Here is a 14,358-nt window from a genome sequence, read left to right as displayed (position 1 = left end):
CTGTAATGAGATTGGGTGCCCTCTTCTGGCCTGCAGGCATACATGCAGACAGAACGCTGTGTACATAATAAAAAATAAATCTCGAAACAAGACAAAATGCTTTATACCCTTGCATAAGATCTGAATTTAGTTCCTTGTATCCATTCTGGATGTCTAACAATGCCTTTAATTCCAGCTGCAGCAGACTGGACGCCCACTCTAGGAAACCCTGGGCACACGTGAGTGCGCACACAAGCCACCACGTGTCATCTCTACAGCTCCCTCCATTTTTTGACACCTTCTTTGAGAACACATGGTGTACTCTGGGAGCGGACAGCTGGAGAAGTCTAACTTTCAGTAAGATCTCACTGTGGTAAGATTGCAATTCTTAAGATAACTAAAATTTCCTACATTAAGAAAATAGGGTGAGATGGATCAGCCAGTAATATCACTGATGACTAGTCGGATTCCTGGGGGTCCTGCAACTTGGACACACACACACACACACACACACACTGGAAGACGGTGCTGGCTGTGGCAGCATGCTCCTGTTTACCAGCACTCTGACACCCCAGATTGACAGCCCCTTCCTCACACTGTCGCCACAGCTCGTGCAAGTTAAGTTGCCAGCAAAGTACGAGGGAAGCAGCCAAGGATTCCAGAACGGCTAGTTCAGGGATGCCCACCCTACGTGATTCCACTCAGAAAATCCATCTGACTCACACAGCACCAACTCGTTTGCAGTGCTGGGGTTCTGAGTCCAGGACACTAAGCCCCTGAATGGCTCCCAATTGTCAAAGCAACATCCACGAACAAACAGATCCGCAGTGGCAGTGTGGGAGCCGGGGCTGCTTCTCCGAGACACCATTACAGCGCCATGAGAACATTCCCCAGAAACATGCGGGGCTGGAGAGAGGACTCAGCTTCTCTGTCCCCTAAGATCAGCTCGAGGGGATCCAGTGCTCTCTTCTGGGCTCCACAGGCAGCTGACACATGTGCACACACCTCCCTCCCACGACATGACAAGCATAAAAGCGGCACTATTTTAGCACAGAGGACCGAGTAAATTTTGTGCTGGAAAAAGACATTTTTATTAGAAAACAAATGACCAAGTACAGCCACACCTGAACAGTCGAGGACTATGGCAAAAATCTGGACATTAACAAAATCAGATTTTACTGGTCCAATAATTACCAAAGTAAAGCACTTAAAAATTATGTATAACTAAACAAAAAGCAGCAACAGAATTATGACTAAGAATCAGAAATCCACAGTATACGGACACCAGCGGGTTTTTTTTTTTTTTTTTTTTTTTTTGGTTTTTCGAGACAGGGTTTCTCTATGGTTTTGGAGCCTGTCCTGGAACTAGCTCTTGTAGACCAGGCTGGTCTCAAACTCACAGAGATCCGCCTGCCTCTGCCTCCCGAGTGTACCAGCGGGTTTTATACTTCTTAGGTTGATGAGATTTGGGGGCTTGAACATGTTAACATTGCAGGAGTCCAAGTGTTCCTCCGTGTACAGTCTGGGTCTGTGGTGGAGCCTAGTGAGACTTCCCCACACTGAAATTCAGGGTAAAATGGTCCCCATACTGCTAACAGTGATAGACTTTCTCTCCACTGTCATCCCATGTATCCATCAAGAATGAGCAAAAAGCTTTCCCAGGTCAGTATCCATCTCCAGTTAAGTCCTCAGTGCTCAAAAGCTTCCCAACACGCTTTCAACTCATAGGCTTTGGCACAAGCTGTGGCCCATCTCACCGAAACCAATGCAGACTCACTGCGCTCACAGGCTCATTTTGAACATGAGCTTGAGCGTGTGGAGTTCTTCTTCTTCTTATACTCGACCTCTAACTCACTTAAAGCTTCCCGCCAATCGACTGTGTACATTCATGTGTTTTCGAAGACTCTTGGAGTATGAGAACGCCTTACCACACTCTTCACATTTGTAGGGCTGCCCGTGTGTTCTCTTGTGATTCTGAAGGTAACTGGCACAGCTGAAGGTTTTCCCACACTCCTTACATTCATACGGCTTCTCCCCCGTGTGAGTGGTCAAATGGTTTCGTAAGGAAGCACGATATTTAAAGGTTTTCCCACACTGCGTACATTCATAAAGTTTCTCTTCGGCATGGCTTTTTTCATGATTCCGAAGGGAATAGACATACGGATAAGCTTTCCCACACACCTCACACTTGTAAGGCCAGGCTCCACTGTGAGTCCCTAAATGTCTTCTTGCACAATGCCCAGAAGTGAAGGTCTTCCCACACTGCTTACATTCATAGGGCTTCTCTCCAGTGTGAGTTCTCTTATGTGCTTTAACATGGCTGGAATGTCTGAAGGTTTTCCCACACTGCTTACATTCATAAGGTTTCTCCCCAGTGTGAATCCTTTCGTGGAGTCTAAAGGAACAATAATTCTTGAAGGTTTTCCTGCAGTATTTACATTCATAAAGTTTTTCTGTTGTATGAAGCCTTTTATGCAACTCGAGGGAACTGGAAGTCCAGAACATTCTCCCACAATCCTCACATTCAGGCATCTCTCCAGAGTGAATTTTTCTATGACTCCGAAGGGTATCGGCATTAGGAAATATTTCCCCGCACAGCTTGCATTTATGCCTGTCTGCACTATGAGTCAGCATATGCCTTTCTGCACAGAAGTGATAACTAAAGGTTCTCTCACAATGCAGACATCTGTAAGGTTTCTCTCTGCTGTGGACCTTTTTATGATTTTTAAGGGAGCTGGGACAGGTAAAGACTTTACCACATGCTCTACACTCACAGTATTTCTTTACATATGTCTGATAGTCACATGGTTTGTTTTGAGGGTTGAATGCAGCAGGTCTCTTTAGGGATGACTGACATTCAGGAAGCTTTGGTCCAGGCATTTTCTTGCTTGTGATACCGACTGGATCTTGAGCTGGGGTTTCTCTGCCTTGGTCACTGTCTCTAAGTTCACGGTCTCTCTTTACCATCTGGATTCTGTAAGAATTAAGAAATATAATCTTAAGAGTTTGCTTATTAACAATTTTATACTTATTAGTAGATATAAGATTTATACTGGGAACATTCACAAGGTATGTTAGGCATTTATGCCCCACACTGTGGGCAGACAAGGAAGTCCTGGAGTAAATGTGTAAAGAGACAAAACCCCGAATGAATGCACATTGCTGACACGGGCACAGCGTGGTAAAGCCTTCCTCCAGGCTGCGTGCTAACACTGACAGTGTGTTCAAGTATTACAGACGCCTGGCCGGTGTGTGCAAAGACTAGCAAGGCAGCTTCCCCACCCCCGAGACTGCTGCCTACAGACACCTCCTGCAGAGTCAGTTTCCATGTGCTGCACACTGCCCATCTGACCCCAGCCTCCACGTAAGTGGATTCAAGGTCTGAAAGCTGGCTGGACCAAAGCTCCTTGTTATTTTTAAAGATTTTGTTATTACTTTTTAAAAGTTCTTTTATGTTTTATATATTTTAATAATTTACTTAACTTTATGTACATTGCAGAAGGTATCAGATCCCCTGGAACTGGAGTTACAGACAGTTTTAAGCTGTCATGTGGGTGTTGGGAATTGAACCCGAGTCCTCTAGAAAAACAGCTGGTGCTCTTAACCCAAGCTCTCTCTCCGGCCCCCTTAGTTGTTTGTTTCGAATGATGTGCACGTGGTCACTGAATGAGAACGGCCTCCTCAGGCTCACATGTCTGAACGCTCTGGCCCCAGCTGGAAGGTCTTAACACTGCTTTTACATAAACTGTTTTGCCAACCTCAGATATCCACAGCACATAAAGGTATTCATTTTCAGAGCGTACGAAGATTGCTTTTAGAATAAATAGTTTGAATTTGTGCTATCCAATGATCCACAGCTATTTGTGGGTGTCCAATACCTCAGGTTTCTCTTCAGACTTCTGTAGTAAGTGTCCAAATCCCACTGTTCCCATTCTGTTCCTAAAATACAGACACAGAATAATTTAAAAAAAAAGTATAAAGTGATTATTAGATGCTTACTTAGGGCATGAGCCCAAGCCTGACTGAGCATGTGCACCCAGCACTCAGCAATGCCATGCTCACCTAGAGAAGTCAGGTTCCTGTAGGTTTCCTGCATCACATCTCTGTAGAGATTCTTCTGGAAAATGTCCAGCAAGGCCCACTCTTCCTGGGTAAAGTACACAGCCACATCCTCAAAGGTTATCGAATCCTGAAACATATGGGAATACATTACCACAAATAAGGATACCAGCAGCTGCTGGTATTTATTGTTCATTGATACCAGGCTGAGAGGATAATGCTTCAGTCAGTTCCAGGACTTGGTAATGAGAACTCTCATCTACACGTCTTCCTACACTGCAACTGTAATTTCATGCAACAAATAGTGTTCTAGTGTGATTTCTGTTGCTGTGATGAAACACTCTGACCAAAAGAAGCTTAGGTGAAGAAAGAAAGTGTGATGGTTTGAATGAGAACGCCTCCACTGGTTCACATATTTCAATGCTTGGTTCCCAGTCGGTGGAACTTTTTAAGAAAGGATTTGGAGGTGTCACTGGGGGTGGGCTTTTAAAGCCCATGCATGCCATTCCCAATGTGCTCTGCTTCCTGTTTGTGGGTCAGATATAAGCTCTTATCTACAACTCCAGTACTATGTCTGCCTGCCTGCCACCATGTTCCCTGCAATAATGATCAAGGACTCATCCTATGAAACTGTAAGCAAGCTCTTAATTAAATGTTTTCTTTTCTAAGTTGCCTTGGTCATAGTGTCCCTTCACAGCAACAGAAAAGTTAACTGAGATAAGAGTTTACTTGGCTTATACTTCCGGGTTATAGTCCATCATCGAGGGTAGCCAGGGCACAGATTCAAGTGGGAATTGAGGACAGAAACTATGGGGAAACACTGCCAGCTCACGTGAAGCCTCTTACTCAGCTAGTTTTGTTTTTTTTTTTAAATAGACAGCCCAGGACCGTCTGTCCAGGCAATGTTGTTGCTGACACTGAGCTGCATTGTACTTTAATCAATCTACAATCAAGACAATTTTCTTCACAGAGAAGACCACGTCAGTCTGGTGGGCAATCCTTCAACTGAGACTCCCTCTCAGATGACTCTAGGCTGGTCAAGTTGACAATCACAGCTAATTAGGACAGATAAACAGAAGGAGCAGCCTTTCATTTGTAAGCGCAGACAATAGTGTGTATAACTCCAAACAAAAATTATTTGTAGCTGGGCAAGGTGGTGCACACCTTTAAATCCAGCCACAGCACTCCAGAGGCAGAGACAGGAAGGATCTCTGTGGGTTCAAGGCCAGCCTGGTCTACAGAGGAGTTCCAGGATGGGCTCCAAAGCTCCACAGAGAAACCCTCAAAAATATCAAAAAACAAAAGACAGTTAAAATTAAAAATGAAAGTGATTAGGAAAAAAAAAAAAACGGGGATTAAGAAAAGTCGAAACCCGAAGATACACGGAGTGTTTAGTGTCTCTCTTGCTGAGTTTTTCCCTCCTCTGTGTGGTATTTTGCTCCGCTACCTACAGCTCCAATTTCCTCTGCTCTTAACCCCTCTCCATGAAGTGCAGTTCCTCAGGAAGAAAACTTCCCTGCTTCACTTCATCTCTCACTAAAGTTGTTGTTGGTGTGTGTGTGTGTGTGTGTGTTGTGTGTTCGCATCCTCCATAGGATGCAAGTCTCTGATACATTGTGCCCAGGAGACAGACAGGAGACAACATGAGGTGACTTTCTCTTCCCAGCTGAGGGAAATGCCTGATCCTAACAAGACAGGAAATTTACACCTGCTTTATTTAAGCGTTAAGGGTCTTTAGCAGGTCTGTGTACTCAGAATGGACCAGGTGCTCCCTTACACTGTCTCTTTAGCCCACACACTTTGTAGACCAGCCAGCTGGCCTTGAAATAATTGAGATTCACCTGCCTCTACCTCCCAGCTGCTGGGATTAAAGGCGGGTGCCACCACCGCCCAGCTCTTCAGGAAGAACAGTTGGTGTTCTTAACCTCTGAGCCATCCCTCCAGCCCGATAAAGTGTGTCTTACTGGGGGTAAATATGTATTGTAGAAGACTGACTTATTCAGAGACGTTAAAGAAACTGACATCTTAGAATTTAGAAACCAACCAAATAACACGCCTGCAACTTCTGAGATATGAGCAGGAGAAGACATACTGTGATGCTCACACATCCTCCTGAAGATTATGGACAAATGGTACTCAGAGCATGGTGTTAGTCACCAGATTCTGGAAGAAAAACAGAGACCCCGGGCCCTGATGAGACAGAGCAAGACTTCGTTTCCCATCTTGCAGGAATGGTTACTGTCCAGCAGCTGGCCTGAGAATGCTGACGCTGCATGCCACAGGGCCATCCGTCCTTCTCATGTCTGCTTCTGTCCTTACACTGGGCCTGCACACACTGAAGGGTCACCTCTGGCTGTGGCCTTGAGGGCTGGTGGAACCTCAACTACTGGCAATCATTCAACAAAAGAAAGAAACGATAAACAGTCCAGTCCAACTTTATGTCAAAAGTTTATTGTTTACTGCTTTTCTTTCAGGGTTTCTCTGTAGCTTTGGAGCCTGTCCTGGTACTCTCTCGGTAGATCAGGCTGGCCTTGAACTCAGAGATCCAAGATTAAAGGCGTGTGCCACCACTACCTGGCTTGTTGCTACTGCTTTAAAAAGAGCTTAAAAAAAAAAACCCACATTGTTTCTTCTTGCTTTTATTATATGGATATTTTGTTTTCTGCCAAAATAAAAATTTATGCCCTTATAAATATTGAAAACTGACAATTCTCCTGTATACACTGCCAAATCTTTTCAGGAATTTTGCCAACTTTTTGATACAACCCACATCATAGGTATTCCACATAACCCTTGCGTCAATCTTGTGGAAAGAACTAAGACAACTTAAACATTATTTAAAAATAAAGAGGGGGCATAAGGTATCATGGCTACTCCTCATAATATTTTCTTTTCTTTTTAAAAAATATAGTTTATTTTTATTTAATGTTCATTGGTATTTCCCTGCATGTAAGTCAGTGTGAGGGTTTCAGAAGCCCTGAAACTTGAGTTCCTTATTGGAAGGAGTTTGGGAATTGGGGGGAGACCCCACACTGAGGTTAGCGAGAGAGAGAGAGAGAGAGAGAGAGAGAGAGAGAGAGAGAGAGAGAAGGAATTGGGGGAGAGCCCACACTAGACAGATGAGAGTGTGTGTGCATGGTATATATTCCCTGTCCTGACAGAGGCCAGAAGAAGACATTGCACACCTTGGAACTGGAGTAACAGATGGTTATGTAGGTGCAAGGAACCAAACTTGAGTTCTCTGCAGGAGCAGCAAGAGTTTTTAAGTACTGAACCATGTCTCCTTTTATATATATGAATGTTTGCCTCTTTCTCTGTGTGTGTGTGTGTGTGTGTGTGTGTGTGCGCGCGCGCGCGCGCGCGCGCACGCATGCCTGGTGACCCCTGAGGCCAAAGGACCAAGACCCTGAGTTCTTTGGCGAGACCCAAAAACATTCTGCAGCAATGAGGCCATTCTTGCCCAAATTTGCTGCACAAAACCTAGCAAAGAATTTTGGTCTCTAATTAAACTTCTAAACTATAGTCCAAGGAATGTCTCTGGGAGGTTTGATATTGGTTATCTGGGAAGCATTACAGCCTTGAGATTGACTTGCTACTCTATGTCTGCTTACCCTAAAATTAAAAAACAAGAAAGGGTGACTTGTAGGGAAGCCTGGAGGTAGCCTGTCCTAGCTGCTCTGAGGAATGCATCATAGGTTTTCCAGGTTAGAGTCCACGGCTCCTGGGGCACCTTGTGCCTCTCAGTTCCTCCCTCAGGCAGTGAAGCTCTCAGACTGCCTTGTGCTTCTCTGTGTGATCCCTTAGAAATCAGGGAAGCACCGGAGCTTTCCGGACAATTGTCTTAGACATTCATCTTGTGTAATCTATAAACTCTGCAAACATCACTGTATCCTGGCAACTACAACTGTACTGATCCTGGCAATGGCCACTATATTCTCTTTCTGATAAAGGTATAAAAAGTCTGATTGCTCTCAGCAAAACTGTCACAGCCCCAGTCTTCCTGGCTGCTGTATCAGAGTAAGCGTGGGTGCTTACAAGAGGACAACCCACTGGGAGCAGTTCTGCCCTTCTACCAAGTGGGTCTCAGGTCACAAGACTTGGCAGCAAGCACCTTCACCTGCTGAGCCATCCAGCTGGGGCTTACCATCTCCTCAGCACTGGACCAAATGCAGCGCTGCTGTCTGCAGTGCCGAAGGAGCGAATAAGCATTCCAAGATGGTCTGTGAGCAGCCAGTTCACAAGGTTCGACCTCTCCTGGTATCTAGGATCTGGATTTGGGAAGGGATCCCACCAACTTAAATAACAAGAGAATCACACCAGGGGCCTGGCCGGACTGTTCAATGGGCCCAAGTTCTTGCTGGGCAAATCTGTGACCCGAGCCTGAGCCCTGGAGAGAACCAACTCCTCTAAGTTATTCTTTTATGTACACATGTCTGATGGCATGTGTACCCCACACCAACAATCAGCATCACCATTGATGATGGCTCTAGCCTGGCAGTGGTGGTGCACGCCTTTAATCCTAGCACTTGGGAGGCAGAGGCAGGCCGATCTCTGGATCTCTGTTGAGTTCAAGGCCAGCCTGGTCTACAAGAGCTAGTCCGGGACAGGCACCAAAGCTACAGAGAAACCCTGTCTCGAAAAAAAAACAAAAACCAAAAAAAAAAAAAAAAAAAAAAAAAAAACCCAGCATCATTGATGATGGCTCTAGAGAAAGCAAAGCGCTTGGTGGTCAGGAGCATTTTTTGTTCAATCCCTAGGATGCACATGGTGGCTCACATCAATCTAAGTCCAGTTCCAGGGGATCTGACGCCCTCTTCTGATCTGTGTGCACTATATTCATGTGGTACACAGACACAAGCAACGCCCCCACACGCAATTTTAAAACAAAAACTCAAACAATCAACAGAGATGGTGAAGAAACAGAAGCCAGGTTTTGGTGGCACAGCCTGTCGTCCCATAGCATCCAGAGGCACATAAATAAAAGCCAATCATTTCGAAGATGGCCAGCTCCTTCCAGCTCCTGGAGCTGTGACGTCCTCCATGATCAACTGCAAATAGGAACTCAGCTGAAATAAACCTTTTCCCTTAAAAAAATAAGGAAAATAAAATGCATATACTTCTAGCACTACCTGAAAGAGTGGAACACCTAAAGTACCTGCAGACTGCAAAATCTTGAGAGAAACAAGGAATACTGGCATCAAACAAAGCTAATGCGGTCAGCTGTTCACAAAACCCGCAAACCAGCCGGGCGGTGGTGGCGCGCGCCTTTAATCCCAGCACTCGGGAGGCAGAGGCAGGCGGATCTCTGTGAGTTCGAGACCAGCCTGGTCTACAAGAGCTAGTTCCAGGACAGGCTCCAAAGCCACAGAGAAACCCTGTCTCGAAAAACCAAAATAAATAAATAAATAAACAAACAAACAAATAAATAAACCCCGCAAACCTTTACAGGTGTGTTTCTAACGTGGTGTCAGGGTTACATGGGGGTGGGAGTGGTGGCAGTGGCTCTACTTACTGCTGAGGCACTTAACCAAGGGGATGCCCAGCAGTCACCTGTAATCCTAGCTCCAGGGGATCCAGCACCCTCTTCTGGCCTTCCTAGGCACGTAACACTTTGTTTTGTTTTGTTTTGTTTTGTTTTTTTCCAGACAGGGTTTCTTTGTATATCTCTGGCTTTCCTGGAACTCACTCTGTACACCAGGCTGGCCTCAAACTCAGAGATCTGCCTACCTCTGCCTCCCTGAGTACTGGGATTAAAAGCGTGTGCTACCACTACCTGGCTCACACACACACACACACACACATCTTTGAAACTGACAATCCCAAGAACATGAGAAGTTACCGGGGTTTTTTCGTTGTTGTTGTTTGGTTTTTCAGGACAGAGTTCCACTCTGGCTGTCCTGGCACTCCCTTTGTAGACCAAGCTGGTCTCGAACTCACTGAGATCTGCCTGCCTCTGCCTCCCCAGTGCTGAGATTAAAGTGTGTGCTACCATGCCCAGAGAACATGAGAAATTAAACTCAAGAAAACAACAAAAGGAAAAGCCCATTCTTTGAGAAGGTGGATGAGATTTGATAAAACTCTTGTCAAACTGAAAAAGAGAAGGTTGGCGAGAGGAAGTACTTGCAGCCAAGCCTGGTGCCGGAGTTCAATCCAGGAGACACATGGTGGAAGGAGTACTGATTTCTGAATGTCTGACCTCCAATGCACTCTACGGCACATGTGCACACGCACACACACACCCACACCCACAAATAAAATGCACAAAAAGAAGACAATCTAGAAACCACCAATACCTGTGATAAGAGTACCCACTGATAAAAATCTAAATAAAAGGGACCACACAGGAGTATCATGAACAATACCAGTTCCACATATTTAACAACTTGACTGTAATTAATCAATTCTAAGAAAGAAACAATATATTAAAACTGATACAAGGAGAGGCACAAATTAGTGTGAAAAGGGGTATAGACGGGGATGGTGGAGAGATGGTCCAGCCATTATGAGCACTTGTTCCCAGAAGACCTGGGTTTGGTCCCTATACCCACATGGTAGCTCAGTCATCTGTTACTCCAGGCATGTACATGGTGAGCGTGCATACACACACACACACACACACACACACACACACACAGAGGCAAACATTCATATACATAAAAGGAGGCATGGTTCAGTATTTAAAAGCACTTGCTGCTCCTGCAGAGAACTCAAGAGTTTGGTTCCTCGCACCTACATAACCATCTGTTACTCCAGTTCCGAGGTGTGCAATGTCTTCTTCTGGCCTCTGTTGGTACAGGGAATATACACCATGCACACACCCTCCTCTGTCTAACCTCAGTGTGTGCTCCCCTCTCCTATTCCTATACTCCTTCCAATAAGGTCTCAACCTACTTGTACTTAGCATTTTATCTCCTTATTTGTTTGCTTGCACCCCCCCCCCCCATACACACAGGGTTTCTCTGTAGCTTTAGAGCCTGTTTGGAACTAGTTCTTGTAGACCAGGCCAGCCTCAAACTCAGAGATCCACTTGCCTCTGCCTCCCTGGTGAATTAGAGGTGTGCGCCACCACCAACTGGCTCCTTGTTTGTTTTTTGTTCAGTTTCTCAGTAGCTCCAGCTGGGGCCTTGACCTCCCGCTCCTCTCCTTCTACTTTCTTAGCAGGGAGACCACAGGCCAGGAATAACTGTGTTTGGGGGGCCCAAATTCTTTTGTAATCCAGGCTGCCCCTGAACTTAATTCTCTGGTTTCTGTTTCCCAAATGCTGGGGATTCAGGCCCATACCACCATGCCTGGCTTATTAAGAATAAATCTGCTTTCCCCCTTTTACTTTGACAGTTGTGAGCCACCATGTGTCAATGCATATTTTGAAGATGAGGTCTCATGTAGCTAAGGCTGACCTAGAAGCCAACAGCTGAGTCTGGCCTTCTCCTTTTACTTCGGTGTCGGGACTGCATGCTTGGGCCTCCATGCCTGGTACCCACATACCAAGGAAGACACGAGGGGCTGTAGAGATGAGCTGGATCCAAGTACCCGCATTGGGTAGCTCACACTGTCTCTAATGCCAGCTCCAGGAGACTGGCACCTCTGTCCTCTGCAGGCACCCGCACTCTGGCACACACACAGACAAGCTCACACACATACACACAATCACAACAAAATAAAGAAGCCACGGAGTAGGAGAGGACAGAGACTCAGCAGACGAGGAAGGGAAAGAGGTGTGTATGGGTCTCTTATTATGGGGTGGTAGAGACGCCTCAGAGGGTAACAGCACTTTTGCTACTCAATTATGGGGACATTTTAGACCCAACAAAAAGCTGGATCCCGAAAAATCAAACAGGTTGAATTTCAACCCACCCTGGCCAGAGGCCACACGGTCCCTCCTTTATAGTCCCTGTAAGGACAGAGAAGGTGCTTTCCAGCTTCCGGTCTAGCCAAGAGCCTGAGCCCCAGACACTGCCTGCTGACAAGCTCGGCGCTGGGCCGGGGGTTCTAAGCAGGCCTGGAATTTTCTAGGATTCAGGTATCAGTTTCCTGGTAACTCCCTGAGAACTGAAGTTCCCAAGAGGGAGAGAAGGACATAGAAAAGGAGGGAAGGAGGCAGGAGAGACAGGGAAAGGGACAGAGACCTCGCTAAAGACTGGGAGGTGGTGGCCCACACCTTTAATCCCAGCACTCAGAAGGCTGAGGCAGGTGGATCTCTGAGTTCGAGGCCAGAGAGTGTTAGGACAGGCTCCAAAGCCACACAGAGAAATGTCTCAACAAAAACCTTGAGGCTAAAATGATCAGATTCTGAGATCATGGTAGTGGCCACACCTTTAATCCGTGGCACCCGGGAGTCAGAAGGATCTGAGTGAGAGGCGGACCCCCGCCCCCCCCCCTCCGCCAATCTTAAGGGGCTGGAGAGATGGTTCAGTGGTAATAAGCACTTGTTGCTTTTCCAGAGGACCTGGGTTCAGTTCGCAGCACCCACACTGGGCCATTCGCAAAATTATGGAGACTCTTTGTCCCTCTGCGGCTCCACTGAAGCTCTAGCATGCTGGGAACTAGTTCTTGTAGTTGTTGTTGGCACTGGGTCCTTACACCGGTAAGGAAATAGTCCTGGCCAGGCGAGGTAACAGTGACCTTCAACCCCCACCCCTTTTGCTTGTGATACAATGGGGGGGGGGGGCATACAACAGATGATGGGAAAGTTTTCCAAGAAGTTGTAATTTTTTCTATTAGGGAAAATGTATGAGTGCCGTCTGCACGCCAGAAGAGGGCATCCGATCCCATTACAGATGGCTGAGTCACCACGTGACTGCCTGCGGAAATTGAACTCAGAACCTCTGAGCCATCTCTCCACCCCAGGGAGAGTTCCCTTTCTCTCACCCTAGGCACATGGTCTCACCTGGATTGTGAATATGTACATAAGGGAAAAAACAATAAGGGGAAAAGAAAAAGAAGGGACCTGCGCGATGGTTCGGCTGAAAAGGTGTTTGCTGCCAAGTCTGAGGACTTGCGTTCGAGCCCCAGGATCCACACGGTGCAAGCCGGAACCAGACTCGGACCTCCCTACCGGCCCACCCCTACAAATAAGTGTAATTTAAAACACTAAAAGAACATTTCTAGAAACAGCCCCAGAGAGGGCCCTATGTCCCCCTTTCCACTTGAACACCTGAACACACATAAACACGGCGGTCCCTTTTTCCACTGCGGTTCGGCTGCGGACTCCGGGAGAGCGGTTTGCAAACGCGCAGTTCCGGGAACTTCCGAGTAGCCGACTGCAGAGTCCCCGGCCTCTCAGCCTCCCACCATCGTCTCCACGCCACACTCACCATGGCGCGTTTCCAATCTCCGTGCGCTCCCCTAGGCGTCTCCACCGACCGTGTGCGCAGCGCTGCAGCCGATACACGTTTCCAATCTCCGTGCGCTCCGCTGGGCGCAACCGACCGTAAGCACCCCGCTGCAGCCGACACGGGCAGACACGAGCCGAACAGGGCGGCACCGGAAAGGCGGTTGCCCGCTGTCGATTGGACGACTCCGCTTATACGCAATTCTGATTGGCTCCAGGGAGTCCCTGTTCCTTGATGGACAGGACCAGTACGATACTGATACCGGTGCGATCCAGCGCAGTCCTGCCCAGGCCTGGCTGCTGTCCAGAGGCGTTCCACTGCTGGCTGGGATCTGGGTGCGCCTGTGCACCAGACTGAAGGTAAAGTCTGGAGCAGCTGGAGTTGCGGGCTATCGTTGGTTTCACAGTGGACGTCTGGGGTAAGAGAGGGTGGAAAAGCTACTGTGCCCTAGGTCAAAGAGGAAGTGGCTGTTCGTCTGTTCTTTACCACCTGCAGAACATATCTCAGGTATACCACAAGATATTCCACAGAGGGCTGGAGAGATGGCTCAGTGGTTAAGAGCACTGCCTGCTCTTCCAGAGGTCCTGAGTTCAATTCCCGGCAACCACATGGTGGCTCACAACCATCTGTAAAGAGGTCTGGTGCCCTCTTCTGGCCAGCAGACATGCACACAGACAGAATATTGTATACATAATAAATAAATAAATAAATAAATATTTTTAAAAAAAGATATTCCACAGATAATAATAAGAACAAAAAACAAGTCGTTCTTGACACCTGCAGCTCAGCTAGACGAGCAAACTGTTCTTATAAGAAGCCTGTGGAGGATGGGCCAGCTTTCTTGGCCCGGGGTCTCTTGGTCCTCAGGAGACCTTGTCTCCAAAAAGGACACAAGAAAAGCAGGCGGATCTCTGTGAGTTCGAGACCAGCCTGGTCTACAAGAGCTAGTTCCAGGACAGGCTCCAAAACCACACGGAAAATTGGGTGT

The 14,358-nt window shown here is 46.9% G+C and overlaps 1 protein-coding gene across 1 annotated transcript; it reads right to left on the bottom strand.

The window, feature by feature from the left end:
* Positions 1-1,038: 1,038 nt before the first annotated feature.
* Positions 1,039-13,809, bottom strand: LOC126492225 (zinc finger protein 14-like). Its single transcript, XM_050128454.1, has 4 exons — positions 13,353-13,809; positions 4,042-4,168; positions 3,858-3,918; positions 1,039-2,953 (listed from the first exon to the last, which is right to left on the bottom strand). Exons 1-4 carry the CDS (start codon positions 13,353-13,355, stop codon positions 1,831-1,833), a joined length of 1,314 nt encoding a protein of 437 aa, XP_049984411.1. The 5' UTR covers positions 13,356-13,809; the 3' UTR covers positions 1,039-1,830.
* Between the last annotated feature and the right edge of the window lie 549 nt (positions 13,810-14,358).

The sequence above is a fragment of the Alexandromys fortis genome, unplaced genomic scaffold, assembly GCF_014885135.2.
Source record: "Alexandromys fortis isolate MF-2015 unplaced genomic scaffold, M_Fortis_MF-2015_v1.1 scaffold_296, whole genome shotgun sequence".
In the NCBI taxonomy this organism is placed as follows: Eukaryota; Metazoa; Chordata; class Mammalia; order Rodentia; family Cricetidae; genus Alexandromys; species Alexandromys fortis.
Note: the sequence above shows the minus strand (reverse complement) of the source record. Positions and strands in the feature narration are given on the sequence as shown.